This window comes from Mobula hypostoma, chromosome 22 (assembly GCF_963921235.1).
Source record: "Mobula hypostoma chromosome 22, sMobHyp1.1, whole genome shotgun sequence".
Lineage (NCBI taxonomy): Eukaryota > Metazoa > Chordata > Chondrichthyes > Myliobatiformes > Myliobatidae > Mobula > Mobula hypostoma.
In genome coordinates this window covers 37,380,597-37,397,505 of record NC_086118.1, presented here as the reverse complement: position 1 = coordinate 37,397,505, position 16,909 = coordinate 37,380,597, and the positions used below count along the sequence as shown (strand labels likewise).

The window sequence follows — 16,909 nt, the reverse complement described above, 5'->3', positions numbered from 1 at the left end:
GATAAAGTCTTGATAATGTATATCCTTAGTCCCAAAATCTTGGCTGCGTGAGCAAAGGCAAACCTTTAACAAAAAACAAAACCTGTGCCTGAAACTGTCAAAAGTAGATGAACTCCCTTGTGGTAGGTTGTGCAATGGTCCATTAGCCTGGTTTCTACTGCACGTGTGGTCTGTAATGCTTATGGGTGAATGAATTATCAGGAAATAGAAATCCATTTGTCTTCCAATTTGAGATTGCTAACTAATCAAAGTGAAATTGGAACTTGTTTCAGAAAACCATTTAGCACAAAAAGAGTTTGATTTTTGCACCTATAATCTGTTCCATTAGGAATAAACAGAATATAAATTTAGAATAAGTTTATTAGATTTAAAACAAGAGAAAATCTGCAGATGCTGGAATTCCAAGCAACACACACACAATGCTGCCTGGCCTGCTGAGTTCCTCTAGCAACTTGCGTGCGTTGCTTGTTAAATTTTAATACTGGTTAATTCTGTTTTAAATATTCAGTTGTAGAAATTCATGAAAATATTTTGAGTATATTTTCAGCTGCAGAGAACAATCAATATTACAATAAAGTTAAATATGATAGAGTTAGTTCCGGACGTTATATTTCAGTGTTTCTACATACCCATTCTTGTAGTGGTATACAATGCCACCTATGGTTCATTTTAGGGACTGTTACTTGACAGATTGGATAAAATGTTCTAGTTATTCATGTGTTAATTAAATATTTTGACTATAAAATAAAACATTTCATCATGCTTTCATTTGTGTGCATTTCATATGTGCTTTTCACCTTATTCATTTATGATCCTGATGGTTTTTTTTAAAAGATATTAGTTTGAGCAGTTTTGGCCTAGTACCTTAATGTTTTGACGTTTGGATCAATGTGCTCAACTCAGTAATGAGTGCTAACTTAGACAAGTGTCAAGAAAGTTGTTCCAATGTGGCACACAGTATTTTATGGATAGACTAATTATTTTGTAAAGAAATGTGAAAGGAAAGCATACTCTCTAGTGTGCATATTGATTTGGGTTTGCAAAAAGATAATTCTCCCAAACTGTTTAGAAAGAAAAGTCAGTGTTGAAATTTTAAAGGAATGATTTCTGTGGGGTCAGTTATGGCAATTCGAATGTTAAAACCTCACCCACATTGAATATTGCTGCAGACAAAGAAAGTTAAATTGAGTGTAAAGTCACTGAAGTTATTTCAGCATTATCTGAATCTGTTTAATTTGGCAGCTAACAATATGCCTGCTAAGTATTGCTCATTTTGGAAATAATTTTCATTTTTGAGTGTGGAACTCATTTTTGAGTTTTTGAGTGTGGAATAATGGGTTATTTTTGGATTTCTGTACTTTTAGCTCAAAACATTGTGATTAAGGAAGCGAACGATGATAGAGACCGTCCAAAATTGGAGAAAAATATTGTAGAACAACCTCAGATAAAGGTCCCAATAGAGCCACAAGAAGATAGGAACAACAAAGGCGAGGAAGTCCAGCTGGATCGCCCTGATCAAGGTACTGCAAGGTGTTCCTTTGTGGAAATGCATTTTGGATGCAAGATGATGATTTTAGTTGTGAGCTGATAGCTTAGGTCTGACCTCTGCCGTCATTATTCTGCTCTTATTCCAAACATTGTGCAAAAATTTTATTTCCTTGTATCAAGGAGGAAAAATGGAGGGGTGTTATTTCTATGCCTTTTTTTGGAAGGCAGCTTCTGTTCTCATTCTGTAGTGCACAGGTTAACCCTTGGAAATTTGCTAAAAGAGGCTTATCTTCTTTCCAGATTTCCTCCTCAGTGCAGGGAGGAGGAAACTTCAGAAGCTCTGGAATGATTGCAATATTGCATCCATCCCACAGTTGTTTTGGAAATTAGACTAGCTTTAAGGTATTGCTTCAGGAAAACAGCTTGTAATCTACTAAAAGAGAATGCCTCGAATATAATGGTTTAATGTTCATACAGAATCAGAAATGAACCTTTTCAGGAGGGAAAGCCTTTTATTTGCCCTTGCTAACCCAATAAATAGTAGCAGGAACTGGAGTTTACTATCATTAACCAGATCAAAAATAAGTAAAACAAAAATCCATCTGCAAGCCAAGATCAAACAAGTATAGTTGTTACATAGAAAGTATTGTCTGCAGTTTTAAAATCTGAAGCATACTATTTTCTCTTTGAATGTGAAATACAACCAAAAATTTGGGAGATATTAGTTTTACCCATCCGCTATCTGACTTTTAATTTAGAACATAGAACATCAGAGCACAGTATAGGCCCTTCAGCCCACAAGCAATAGACTTGATCAGTTGATTTTGTGAATTGATCTGCTCAAGATAGACAACTGTGCTGGGAAGGTTTAATCTGAGCTCTCTGATAAATATTTCGTCGTTGAAAAGTAGCTAGATCGCTTCCTTTCAAGTCAACTAAATAAATGGCTTCTTTTGAAAAATAAACTGCAGTCATGTTGGTTATGATAGGAAGCAGAAATGATGAAACATACTGAAAACACTTCAGTCTTGAATATAGTGTTGTAAAGCAATTGTTGTTGGATGAGTAGAATATAGTGAAAGGAAGCGGGAAATATTGGAATACGATCCAAAATGTTTTTAAATTTAAAATAACAGCTATTTATATTAAAAAAAGAAAAATTACCAGGTGATATTGTATAGTTCTGAAAAATGTGCAGCTTTTTAACTTCTTCTTTGCAGGTGTTGCTCATCCTGTTGGAGAGGCTCATCGACACGAACCACCTAATCCACACGATGAGGTTATTGTTGATGAAGGTATGGATGGTGATGAATCGAACGAAAAGAAACTACCTATGATAAAAGCCGAGCAGGCAAATGATGTAAAGGAAGGTGCCAAAATAAATTCTAAAGAAAAGGAGACAAAAGAATCAAAAGAGGAAGCAAAGATTAATCCTGGAGGAAAAGAACAAGGTGAAAAAATTGGAAATGGTATCAATAATCCCAGAAATGCACCAGAAGTTAAATCAGATCAGAAGGAGCAGCCAGCCAAGGTGGACGTGGAGATGAATGTGAAAGGTGTAGTGCCTCAAGTAGGTGTAGAAAAACACCCACAAAAGATGGACAATCATGGCCAAGTTCCTGGAAACGATGATTCAGTGATTCATAATCAAGGAGGAATGGTAGAAAACATGAACAACCAAGAATTTAAAAATGGTAAGATGCAACTGGTCAGATCCAATGTAAATTTGTCAGGTTACTGCATTAATTCCTGTGGACAATATACACAGCGCAAAGGTAGAGATGGACTACACATCAAGTTCATTGGTAGAGGCATTAATTGGGTGTTCTGTTTTGTCTGGAATGTTCCTGAACAATTTTTTTTCCTTATGTTTGCAACCAGCATGGAAGTATAGAGCTTGCCATCACACTTCCAAGCCATATAGATTTGTTGGAAAAGATGTTGAGTAGACTTGGGAGAGTCAAGTGGTGAACTATTCATCCCAAAGAGTGTAATATCTGCTCAGTAGCTTTAGCTATGTTATTGATATGGCTTGTCTAATTGAGTTGGCTTCTGATTACCAGTGACCTTCCACTCCTCTCACCCTATCCACCCACTCATCCCAAATTCCAGATGTCATTGTAGGAAATTGGCACAGTTTTGCTATTTCCACCTCCTTTCCCTCACATTTATTTGCCAATTTATGAAAAGCTAGGAGAGACTGAGTAATGTAAAAAAAGAATTGTAGCAGTCTATCTGCTGGACTTCAGTTTTCCTGTTTGGACGGTTCAAATGAATTAATCCATTCATTTAATTGTTTCCTGCAGAAATTGGACATTTCCTCAATGACTGCTGATGCTTATTTTGGCCAAAACTATTTTAGTATCATTTGGCATGTTAGCAAAAATGGTTTTGCATTTTAATTTGCTGACTTAAATTTCTTCAATGCAGCTAACATTAGCAGAACTGCACCTTTTAAACCTGATTAATCTCCCTGTGGTCAGGGCAGAAACAAGTGAAGTTGGGGATAATAATATAGTTTAACCAGCACCTATACTGATAATCTGTTAATAGGTGTCACAGCAATGTCTTTGCTGTTTTAATGGAGCAAGGCCTTCTTGCTTTTCTTCAGGATATTTGTGCATTACTTGTATATTTTGAGCCTGTTATCTGTTGTGGTCATCATCAATCTATACGTTTTACTAGTACTTCAGTAATTTTTTGGTCAGACAGAACAGAAACCTTCTGTATTTCCATTTTCTCCCCATTGTAACTTTAAATATTGTATTTCAGCAAAAAGCTTTCCTGTTTTCAGGCCCTGTGCCACTACCTTATAGGTAGAGTAATACCTACCTTTACTCTTTGTGAATACACTGCAGGAGAGCCACCAATATTTATTGAATGGCTATCTACTGACAACAAACTAGAACTGCAGGTTAATTAAAATAAACTAGAAAAATGTACTTTTTGGGTTTACTCAGAATTTCACTGAGTTTATGAAGGCCGTTGAAGCCCTCTAGTGTCGCTATTGCGTTATTACAATTACCAACACAGCAAATAATAGAAAAAATATGATTTTATGGAAATGACAAAATTTCCCTGTTTAAATACCAGAAAGTGTGTGACTGTGAATGAATTTTTAAGCCCTAAATTTGCGGGTGGTTCCTTCCTCACCTTTGTGAATTGAATTTTTCATGAATCTAGCAAGGAGCATAAATTGCACTGGGGAAACCATAGATTCAACCCTTGCCAAATTATACTTGGCACAGGGACAGCAGTGCCTCTCACTTCAAAAGAGAGGAGCAGCGGAGAGTGTTATTGGGTAATATTTTTTTTGAACATGTTGAGGTTAGTTAAGTGTTTTGATTGTTTTCATGTTTTTGTACATTTAAGTGTTTTAACTTCACTTTATATTTGTAAGTTTTGATTGTTAAATGTTTAAGTGCTTCAGAATATCAGAAAGGTTTCTAAATGTACCAAGTCTTCATGTTTTTCAGCCAGGTACTTGAATAACTCGGTGTAGCCATTTGTCAAGGTTGTTTTTCCAACAAATTAAAGGGCTTTAGGTCCCTATTCTCTGTTCAGTAGTATTGTGCATACAAAGACAGGAAATGCTGGAAAATCTGGTTGTTGGTCAGACAAAGGGTCATAGACCTGAGATGTTGACCATGTCTCTTTCCAGAGATGATGTCTGATTTGCTGTTCTTAATTTAGCATCTTGCACACACAATGCTGTGTTCATTACATTGGTGAAGGGTGTTTTGGCTGAGGTGGAGAGCACTACTACATTATCAAAGGTAACTAGGTTAATTGTGTATGTCCATAGCAAATATAGATAACTGGCTGTTAGGAAATTCTAGCAACACACATCAAAGTTGCTGGTGAACGCAGCAGGCCAAGCAGCATCTATAGGAAGAGGCGCAGTCGACGTTTCAGGCCGAGACCCTTCGTCAGGACTAACTGAAGGAAGAGTGAGTAGGGATTTGAAAGCTGGAGGGGGAGGGGGAGATGCAAAATGATAGGAGAAGACAGGAGGGGGAGGGATAGAGCCGAGAGCTGGACAGGTGATAGGCAAAAGGGGATACGAGAGGATCATGGGACAGGAGGTCCGGGAAGAAAGACGGGGGGGGGTGACCCAGAGGATGGGCAAGAGGTATATTCAGAGGGACAGAGGGAGAAAAAGGAGAGTGAGAGAAAGAATGTGTGCATAAAAATGAGTAACAGATGGGGTACGAGGGGGAGGTGGGGCCTAGCGGAAGTTAGAGAAGTCAATGTTCATGCCATCAGGTTGGAGGCTACCCAGACGGAATATAAGGTGTTGTTCCTCCAACCTGAGTGTGGCTTCATCTTTACAGTAGAATTCCTGTTGTTAGGAAATTCTGTACATTTTGTAATTAATGTTCTAGTATAATACATGCAGTACTTTATCTGGCATTTGGAGTAATTGAATATATATATTTTTCTATTTTCTCTCCACACCTCTCACCCTACCACTCCCCATAAAGACAACAAGAAAGATCTGCCATCTTTGGAAAAAGTTGTTGCAGCTGGAGAGCCACAGCTACGCATCAGAGATGAGAGAGATGGTGAAAATGCAGTTGCCGAAGTAAAGCCAGATGGAGAAATAGCAGAGGGTGAGTGGTGGCAAGACGTGTACTGATCTATAAAGCTGACTGAAGGTGTTTGGTTCAAAGCAAATACAATTGTAAGCAATTCATTTGTCCTTTCTATATTATTCTGTTGTCCTTGGCCTTCATTACTACCTCCTCTCCCCTTTCAGACTTCCTATTCACCAATTGCTTTTTAACTTTTTTAGAATTAATTATAGAACATTATTGTTCCATGTCTCCCAGAGCATCATAGATTGCTTAAGTTGAAAAACTTAATTGCAAAAGTTGTTGTGATTTCTTAAACAAGTTGGTCTCTAATGATTTTACTTGCCCAGTAAACAGAATGCATGATAATCAATAGCTTACTCCTATTATGATTCATAACTTCACTGTTCAGATTCAAAAGTAAAACTGGAAAGCTCCGTGGTCTGAAAGTTGCGCTCAGCAGAATTTACATATTTAATTAAATTATTTTATGCATTATGTCATTTATCTCTCCAGTTTTAGTTCCCCTCCTGAATATCCAGTTTAAAATATTGAAAACTAGCCAGCTATAGCTCTTTTCCTTGTGGATGAACAGCTATAGTTTGTACATCATGAAAATGGGGAATTATAAATAGCCCCACTTCTACCACTCTGAAATTTTGAAGTCTATATTGCTATATTTATAAACTTTGAGTTAAATTTGGGTTGTTACATCGATATGCTGGTGTTTCTTCATTAAACCCCAAACACTTTTGAAGAAAAAAACATATTATAAGTGCCTTTTTAGCAACCTGTAAAAGAAGGTTACTTGGAAATCAGATGGAAATTTTTGTATTTCATACAGTATTTGGAGTTTTGGTCAAATCCTGCCTGGAGTACCACATTCATTTTAAGCACTATCTGTCAGGAAAACATCGGTGTGCATTTGGCACCAGAAGCTGATAATGATATTGGATCTTAGAGGTTAATTATCAAGATAAGTTACGTAACCTTGTCTGGAGTGTAAGGTCATTGAGTGAACTGATGAAGGTACTTAAAATGTGAAAAGGAGTGGATGAAGTAGACAGAAGGAAATAATTTCTTCTGGAGATGAGGTTGGAGAAGTTGAGGACATGGAGCCATGAACTGGGAGCTAGGCCATGTATGTTACGTTACTAATACGTTACGTAGAATGAAATTCAGGGCATTTTTCTACACATACTTGTAGTAAAAAGAATTCCAGGATTGTCCTCCAGGAAAGAATATAAATGATAAAGTGATTGGAGTTGGTAATATCTTTTGTTTGGTTAAAAATCGTGGAAAGATGATCAAGTGAGGCTTACCTGATAATCAGTTATGCTCGGATTGAATGACTGACTTGAAAGAGATAATTTCTTTAAAATGAATCCATAGATTGTAATTGTGTTGGTCTATACACTCAGATCAATGTAGCTTCACGAAAAAATATTAAGTTTCTTTTTCTTTTTTTTCTGGTACAGGTGAAGGTAAACACATGGACCATGTAGCTTTACTGAATGTGATTAAAGAGCAGCAGGAACAGCAGAAGCGACTGTTGGACCAACAGGAGAAACTACTGGCTGTCATTCAGGAACAGCACAAGGAGATCCACCAGCAAAAAAATGATGAGGAGGACAAAGGACTGCAAGGTAAGGGGTAGAGCCATTTATAGCGAAGAGAATGAAATTAAGCAGTGCTTTTAATGTGGGTGACAGCTCTTCAAGAGGTAGATTCATAATTCTTGCTTGGCAGTTGAAAACAGAACAAGCTTCCAAAACGATAAATGCAATTAGAACAAGTGCAAATAAAATTACTTATAAACCTTTAGAAATTAATGAAACCTTCAAAAGTTTCTATTCTGAATTATATCAGTCAGAATCACAAAATGATGTTAATGGGATAGAAAGGTTTTTACCACAAGTAACTCTTCCAAAATTGAATTCCGAAGAACAGAAGGGATTAGATATGCCTTTTACATTAAAAGAGGTTGAAGAAGCTTTAGGATCACTCCAAAGTAATAAATCTCCAGGAGAAGATGGTTTTTCACCTGAATTTTATAGAAAGTTTAAAGATTTATTATGTCTTCCCTTTATGGAGTTAATATGTCAAGCAGAAAAAATACATAAACTCCCAGAATCTTTTTCAACAGCGATTGTAATAGTATTGCCGAAAAAAAGACAGAGATCCTTTAAAACCAGCATCATACAGGCCTATTTCTTTGTTGAACACGGATTATAAAATAATAGCAAAAATTTTATCGAATAGATTATCTAAATATTTACCAAAATTAATACATATGGATCAAACAGGATTTATTAAAAATAGACAAAAGGTAACTCGGCTACTCAGTCTAATTCATTTGGCACAAAAAAGGGACGAGAAGAGTATAGTAGTAGCCTTGGATGCAGAAAAAGCATTTGATAGATTGGAATGGGATTTTTTATTTAAAGTATTAGAAAAATATGGGTTAGGAACATCTTTTATAAACTGGATTAAAACTTTAAATACTAACCCTAATGCTAAAGTAGTGACAAATACTCAAATTTCAACACCATTCCAGTTAAAAAGGTCAACTAGACAAGGTTGTCCATTATCACCTGCTTTATTTGTACTGGCGATAGAGCCATTAGCAGAACTAATTAGAATTGATCCAGATATTATGGGTTTTAGAGTTAATCAGGAGGAATATAAAATTAATCTTTTTGCTGATGATGTTTTGATTTACTTAACAAACCCACAGCATTCGTTACATAAATTATCTTGTAGATTGGATGAATATGGGAAGTATCAGGGTATAAAATAAATTGGGATAAAAGTGAAATTTTACCTCTTACTAAAGGAGACTATAGCCAATGTCGAGTAGCAACCCAATTTAGATGGCCGGTAAATGGTATAAAGTATTTAGGTATAAGACTTGATAAGGATGTAAAGAATTTATATAAATTTAATTATTTACCACTATTGAAAAAAATTCAAGAAGATCTTGACAAATGGATGATACTACCAATAACATTAGTGGGTAGAGTCAATGTTGTAAAAATGAATATATTTCCTAGATTACAGTATTTGTTTCAAACATTACCAATACAATTGCCACAGAAATTTTTTCAAGAGTTAAATAAATGTGTGAGAAAATTTCTTTGGAAAGCTAAGATGTCAAGGATATCATTGGAAAAATTGACATGTAAATTTGAGTTAGGAGGGTTACAATTTCCAAACTTTAAGAATTATTATAAAGCAAATCAACTTAGATTTATTGCATCTTTCTTCGATGATCGAAAACTGGCATGGATTAGAATAGAATTAGATAAGATAGGAGAAAATATACCTGAAGATTTTATATATGCATGGGAATCTAAATGGATGTGGGAAAAGAAAGAATCTCCTATATTAAAACATTTGATTGATCTATGGAATAAGGTAAACGCTGATAATGAAATAAAGAAATCTTTATTAGCAAGGAGACCTTTGTTCTAAAACAGACATTCCTTTTACAATGGATAATCAACTTTTATATAATTGGTACCAAAAAAGGGATTAGATCTGTAGGAGACTGTTATGAACGAGGTGTATTGATGTTATTTGAACAACTAAAGAATAAATATAAAATATCAAATAACACTTTCTTTTGTTACCTTCATTTAAAAGCTTACTTAAAAGGCAAACTGGGTCAAACAATGTTTTTGCCAAAACCCAATGAAATTGAAATTTTAATTCAAAAAGGAAAAATTAAAAAATTTATTTCTTGTATGTATAATTTGATTCAAAAACCGACAATTAAACAAGGAATCCACAAGTCAAAACAAAAATGGGAACCGGATCTGAATATTAATATTGGTGAAACAAGTTGGTCAATTGTGTCTTGACAGTATGACAAATACAATAAACGTTCGACTTAGATTAGTACAATATAATTTTTTACACCGATTATATATTTCACCACAAAAAATAAATAGATTAAATTCAAATTTATCTGATCAATGCTTTCGGTGTAATCAAGAAATTGGTACTTTCTTGCATTCTACTTGGTCTTGTTCTAAAATTCAACCTTTTTGGATAAAATTAAGAGTCTTATTGGAACAAATTACTGGAATTCAACTTCCACATAACCCTGTTTTATTTCTATTAGGTGATATTGAAGGGATAAAACCGAAACTTAAATTGAATAAATATCAGAAAGAATTCATAAAAATTGCATTGGCAGTAGCTAAGAAGGCTGTAGCAGTTACTTGGAAATCCGATTCGTATTTAAGTATGAATCGTTGGAACAATGAAATGGCTAGTTCTATTCCACTCAAAAAAATTACTTATAATTTAAGAGATAAATATGAAACATTTTTGAATATTTGGCACCCTTATTTACAAAAGATAGGATGGCATATTTAGTTGCTCCGATGATAAAGATCTTGGTCCCTTGGGGAAAGTAATAAATAAATATACTAAATTTATTTTGAATCCCATGGAGCATGTGGAAACCTTCCAATATCCAGGCAGTTCTTTTTTTTTCTTCTTTCTTTTTTTTTCAGGTAGGAGTATATATCGGGGGGAAGGGTTAAGGGGGGGGAGGGTAGACGTTATCTTTTCATGTATTCACTTTGAAAACTCAATAAAAATTATATTTTTAAAAAAAGGTAGATTCATTTAGCATTCTTCACTTTCGGACATTTTTTACTGATATAGAACATTACAGCACAGTACAGGCCCTTTGGCCCACAATGTGGTGCTGAACTTTTAGCTTACTCTCATATCAATCTAATCCTTTCCTCTCAAACAGCTCTCCATTTTTCTGTTGTCATGTGCCTATCTAAGAGTTTCTTAAATGGCCCTAATGTATCTGCCTCTATGATATTAAACATGAGCAACAAGATTAATCAGAACCACTCAATATGGTGAGCTATAACCAGCAAAGCAGCTTCATTCACTTTGCAGCGAGGAACTGAACATGGTGATTTCCTCTAAATGGAAATCAAATGAAAATTGAATCCTTGCAGTATCTTCTGACGTAGATGTTTTTTTAAAATAATTTATGTAAATAATTGTGCAAAACTACTTGTGGAACAGCCATAAAGAAGCTAATGTATTGACCTAACAAATGGGCCTACAATTTGTTCAAGTTATACATTGTACCAGTCAATCAGTGACCTTTTGTGAAAATAAAAACCAGGTAATAATTGTTAGATGTTTCTAAACTACAGTAAGTATGTTTGAACTAATGTCCTTTCCAACTTACATTGTGATTCTTTTGCAACAATATGCTAGCAGCAATAATTCTACAACCAGTTAATCTCCGGTCATAATTCTTGTAGGTTTCCCTATCTTTGTGAAAAATAAAATTGTGAGACACCCATGCAGAATATAGAGGAAGGATCCATTTTCATTAACAAACAGGTAGAAGAATAGGAAGGAAAGTACAGAAAACAGTTTTCAGGCAGAGGGTAGAAAGGCTCTGGAACTCTCCAGGACAGTGGTGGAGAGAGAAAGCCTTGTTACCTTTGATAAACACTTGTACGTTTACTTAGTGCCATACCCTGCAAGCCACAGCTCTTATACCAGAAAGTGGGATTAGAGTGGGTAACTCTTTTCAACTAACACAATGGATAAAATCACTATGACTGGTGTTGTTCTGTAACTAAAGAAACTGGTGTATTTACTTATTGTGTTTTTATAATACACTTGCATCTCTTTTTCCTTTTTTGTTTAAATTTCTGTAGACAATGAAAAACTTGCGAAAGAGAAAATAGATCAAGGGAGTGAAGATCGGGTAAAACACGTCGAGGCTATCAATGAACAAAAGGCAGAGAAATCTCATGTAATCAATGCTGGTTTGAAGGGAGACGCCCCTAAATTTGATCAAAATTTGCCGGCAGCTGATCACAAAATGGATAATGTTGACCCAAAGCTCAAAGCTCAGCACAGTGCCCTAGAAAATCAGGATCAGGTTCATAATTCTAAGCAGGATGCGGAAATTAACAATGAAGCTCATAAGGCTGCCCCAAAACTGAAAGATGGAATCAAAGAAATTGACCGAAACATTGGGGCCCCAGAACTACTGAAAAGAAATGTTGGTGAAAAGATGGTAGTTAAGAATGATGCTGGAGTTCCTGAAGCAGCAGCTAAATCTGCCCAAGAGCATGAATTGAGAAATCCAAACATTCCCTTAGAAAATGGGGTCAGAGCTCAACGGAAAGAAGCTGAAGCTGGGGATCAAAATCTGAAGATCCCAGATAAAGATACAAGGTTCAATGTTGAAGTAAAATCAAAAAATGATGCTCATGGCTTTGAAGTGAAAATTGAGCCCAATTCTTTAATAGAAAAACCAGGGCAAGATGAGAAGAATGAAAAAGTGCAAGTTGAAGTTAAGAATGTATATGAGAGAAAGGATGATCATCCAGTTGGAAACATGGAAGATGGGAAGGACAAAATTGAGCATCCAGTGAAAGCAGCTAAAATTCCAAAAAATCCAGAAGAAAATCTTAATGTCAGAGCACAGGAATTTGACAAAATAAAAGTTGAAGAGGATTCTTTGAAAAATCACAAAAAAGCTTTAGATGATCAGATGCAGCCAGACCCAAACATTGTGCCACAACACAAGGAAAAGAATCCAGGCCATAAAAATGGTGAACCGTTCAAAGACCTGAAAGTTGATGGAGATGGTGATCTACGCAGAAAAAAGAGGGACCTGAGGTCACAAATGGACGAAGGCCATCAGGATAATGGAAATAAACTGATCATCAACCTTGATCCAGTGCCAAACTTTAAAACAGATAATCTCCGAGGTGCACTGGAAAACCAGCTGAAACAGGCAGCCGAAGGGTCATTCCAGATAGTTCAGATTCGAAAGATGAAACAAGTGAGCAGTACTGAAAGTGATACATGATTTTTGTCTGTAGTCCAGAGAACTTATTAGGGTTCAGACAAAATATTTCTTGGTTGGTATACTAAGATTCCTTTGTGTGCCACCTGCAGCTTATAGTGTCCCATCTGCATTGTATTGCGTGAGTGAAGTCAACGTACAACAAATCACAATAGGATTTTAAGAAGCATTTTAAAGTAATTCAGAAAAAACAGCTATTGGAATTTGGTTCTCTGCTAATTTGGAATTGTAAACAAGGAGGTTAATCAATGATTGCATCTGGATCATTTGATTATTGGAAGGGAGTGGATAATTAAGGAATTCTAAAAGTGTCTGAATTATAGAAAAATTCAAGTCCTGTTGTTCTGTACATCTATTACTAGAAGCCACCAAAAATGAGTAAAAAATGTACTGTGCAGCTTATTGGAATTGTGACAACTAAATGTACCATTGATTGTATGAAGGCCGCTTCCAAATCTTTGAAATGCAACTAAACTACCCAATTCCTAGTGTCTTCAGTTTCCTCTCAGGGACGGCAAGCTGGTTCAACGTAAACAGCAAGCTTTTCTTATTGGATGTTTCTAAATGGATATTCATTAGGGCAATTGATTGTATATTTTAATATAAAATAATTTGTGATTAGTGCCTATTTTTTTACATGTGTGCACGAGAAAGTTACCATCTAAACTCTGAGATACAAATTTTATGGCTGAAATATCAATAGTTGATTTACGACCTTTCCTTTCCTGCTAAAATAAACTAATTCAGATCACATTTTATGCTTTAAAATGTGCTCGGTTCTCTATTAATCCATTGTGCATTGAATTTTATAATTGCTACCCTATCATAACTTTGGCATTCTGAAAAGCTGATAAATTATTTTACAAGAGTTATTTCCAGTGTTTTGAATTAATTGTGTGTTTTATGGTGGGCGAAAGGTGCAATATTTAATTGTAGCCTTTTTATCTAACTCTCTCAGCACACCTGTAGGCAAGGTATGTAGGTCAGCCTTTATGCCCAGAAGGAGGAAATGTATATTTTAAATAATAATCCAGAATAAGTTCCTGAACAATGCATTATTTATATAAAGAAACACTTTTCTTTGTATACTTTTCTGAAGAACTAACTTTTGAAAACTGATTATGTAATTGTTCTCTGGCTGCCAATTCTATTTAGAATTTAAGAACTGAGTTCTCAATTCTTGACTATTTTCCATACACAACGGGCATCATCTCAAGGGTCAGTCAGCATTGGAATATGAGATGTCTGTATTCACTCCATAGAATTGCCTTAAGACGAAGTAGATACAGTACCAAGTTTCTTTTTTCTCATGGGGCTAGGAGATGGTATCTAAATATTCATATTTTTGATGTAATTATATGAATGCAAGCCTGGAATTATTTGCATTGAATTGGGTGGATGATTCAAATAATGCCATGTTAGCACTACCAATAATTGTTCCCATTTACAGGCTTTTCACGGATGTATTTTTTTTGTCTGAATGTGTCTAATTTAAAGATCTATGTTCAAAGTTATATAAACTCGGCACATTTGTAAATAATAGTATTAAAACAGATGGTATGATAGATTCTATATAGGGTTCAGAACAGTCAGTAATTTTTTTCAATTTCCAGATCCTTGTTAGAATATCAGTTTTATTTATGGAAACTGATCAGGGAAGAGAAGCAGGTTATTTATAATGGCTGACATTAATGTGGCCTAAATATAATTATTTTTGCAAATATTTTTAAGCCACAAAAATCTTCCAATGACTTAACTTTCCATTCTGTCAACATATGATTGTTAGGTAAATTTTTCTTAAACTATTTATTACTCATTTATTAATTGCTGTCTTTCATTACCAATGCTACAAGGAATCAAAGGTTAAAATCATCCATGTCCCATGAGTAATGTTTCATTTCCTATGTGTCTTCATTTGATGCATGAGTTTCTGTATCCTTTTGCAACATTATAATGCTGTAAATGTTACAATTTTTATACAAATAATATTCTGTTAGTTTAGTTATACATACTGCAACATTTCAGAGAAATGGATGGTCTGTACTCAGACCTTGGATAGTGTTCCTTAAGCTCCCTATGGGAAACAAGCAGAAATGATTATTGTCTTACCATCTGAGTTCGTTGTTTCTTGTAGATAAGTGCCTGAGTTCCACTTGTTGCCTTCTCTTGAGGTGCTGTTAGTCTATGAACCAATATATGGGAGGTGAATACCATACTACTTCCTGTAGCTCTTACCAAGTACATTTTTCTTGCTGGAAATAGTTGAATCCAATTTCCAAATTTAAATATCAATGTTTATCACATTTTCTACCTTGGTTGTTTTCATCTGACTGCCGTCCAGAGTTAAAAAGATGGCAAACACTGAGCTAGTTTTTTTAAAAAAAAAGCTAACGCTTTGGGTCAGTATTTACTGTACATTAACTGCATCTGAGCTTCATAAAGTTGAGATGAAAGTGAATTTTTCACATTCCTCCTGGAAGTTATTTACATTGTATCTATCTTTCTGACATTTTCATCCATTGCAGGTTTTAAAATATTACTTATTGTGCTGTTATTTAATACTTCCCTAATACTTGTGGTCAGATCTTGTGTAAGCCTGTCATCATTTTGCTAATGTTTGAAGTGCTATTGCTCAGTTAATTCAGGATGTCCTTCATCAGTTCACCTTTGCATTTGAAAAAAGGATGGATTAAGTTTTAAGTGCAAAAAGCAACATAAGTGAAAGTGAACTAAACCATTGACAAGTCAGAAAATTTCACTGATGAGAGTCCAAGATAACATTCCAAATGAATATTAACTACAGATGGAGAAGGAAATGGAACACACAGATACATTGTTGTAATGTAAATGGTTGGCTTATCAATAAAGTGCAATTAACAAACACTGGTATAAAATTGCATTTATTTTCTGGAAATGTTGCAACTAAATGTACAGCAGTAGTAAAAATTTATTTCCCTGTCAGCCGTTTCCATTTTAATTAATCGATTGCTTACAGATAATGAACTGTAAAAGTGTCTAATGATTACAATTCATTTAGTGGTCATTTCCTGAAGAGTTGATTCTGAGATCTAAATCCAATTCCAAATGTATTTAATACTTACCCTTCTCAGTTCCACTTTTACTTATCAGAATTTTTTTTATTGTTAGTTGTGATTCAGCAACAATCTGAATTGATGTCCAGATGGAAGAATTAATTCAAATTAAACTTTATATTGGACATTAAATTTTTATGCTGCTATGGGGATAAGAGGTGGACTAATTTTTTTTGACAAAATTTTTGAAAGCAAGTGTTTTTTCAGTAGGCTCTTACATAAAGTTGATTATTTATGTAAATCCCATTAGTAATTTTGCATTAGTGATGATTGAGAATGTTTTGCTTTACACGTTCTTTATCTATAAGCATTGTCATTTTAATATGAGTAGTTCACATAAATGATGAAATATTACTATTCTAACTTTGTAGGTCCACAATATTTGTCACAAATTTTGAACAAGTTATGTCGTTAGATAGGAAACAGCCAATATAATTACATTCTCCTATTTGTGCTGACATTGGATCATGATTAGGTTTATCATTGACATGTGAAATCTGTTGTTTAGTGACAGCAGTACAGTGCAAGACATGAAAAATACTCATACAATTAAAATAAATAGTGCAAAAGTTCTTTTCCATGATAACCGTGTTTCTAACAATTCTCTAGCAGTTTTAAAGTAACGACGGTGTCTATAAGCATTAAAACAGGACTGAATAATGGGCCAGTTTGTTAACAGTAGCCAGTGATTGTGAAGGGAATCACAAGCCTCTTCTCTCTGCCTCGTAACTAACTCTATCATAATGGGATTCCCTTACATGGGGCCAACTATTGTAATACAATGCAAATCAGACAGACCATATTAATTTTACCTGGAGATTCCCAGTTTGAAATTCCATGAAGATTTAGAAGTGTAAACTTAGTTTGGCCAGATTATTCACACA

The 16,909-nt window shown here is 34.8% G+C and overlaps 1 protein-coding gene across 1 annotated transcript in view; it reads left to right on the top strand.

Annotated features, from left to right (window-relative positions):
* Positions 1-15,809, top strand: part of slc38a10 (solute carrier family 38 member 10) — a 118,420-nt gene extending 102,611 nt beyond the window's left edge. The window contains exons 12-16 of the mRNA XM_063074457.1: positions 1,365-1,520; positions 2,709-3,182; positions 5,973-6,101; positions 7,541-7,708; positions 11,771-15,809. Of these exons, the coding sequence (XP_062930527.1) occupies positions 1,365-1,520; positions 2,709-3,182; positions 5,973-6,101; positions 7,541-7,708; positions 11,771-12,936 (2,093 nt within the window). The 3' untranslated portion in view covers positions 12,937-15,809. The remainder of the gene's footprint in view (positions 1-1,364; positions 1,521-2,708; positions 3,183-5,972; positions 6,102-7,540; positions 7,709-11,770) is intronic.
* The last annotated feature ends 1,100 nt before the right edge of the window (positions 15,810-16,909 follow it).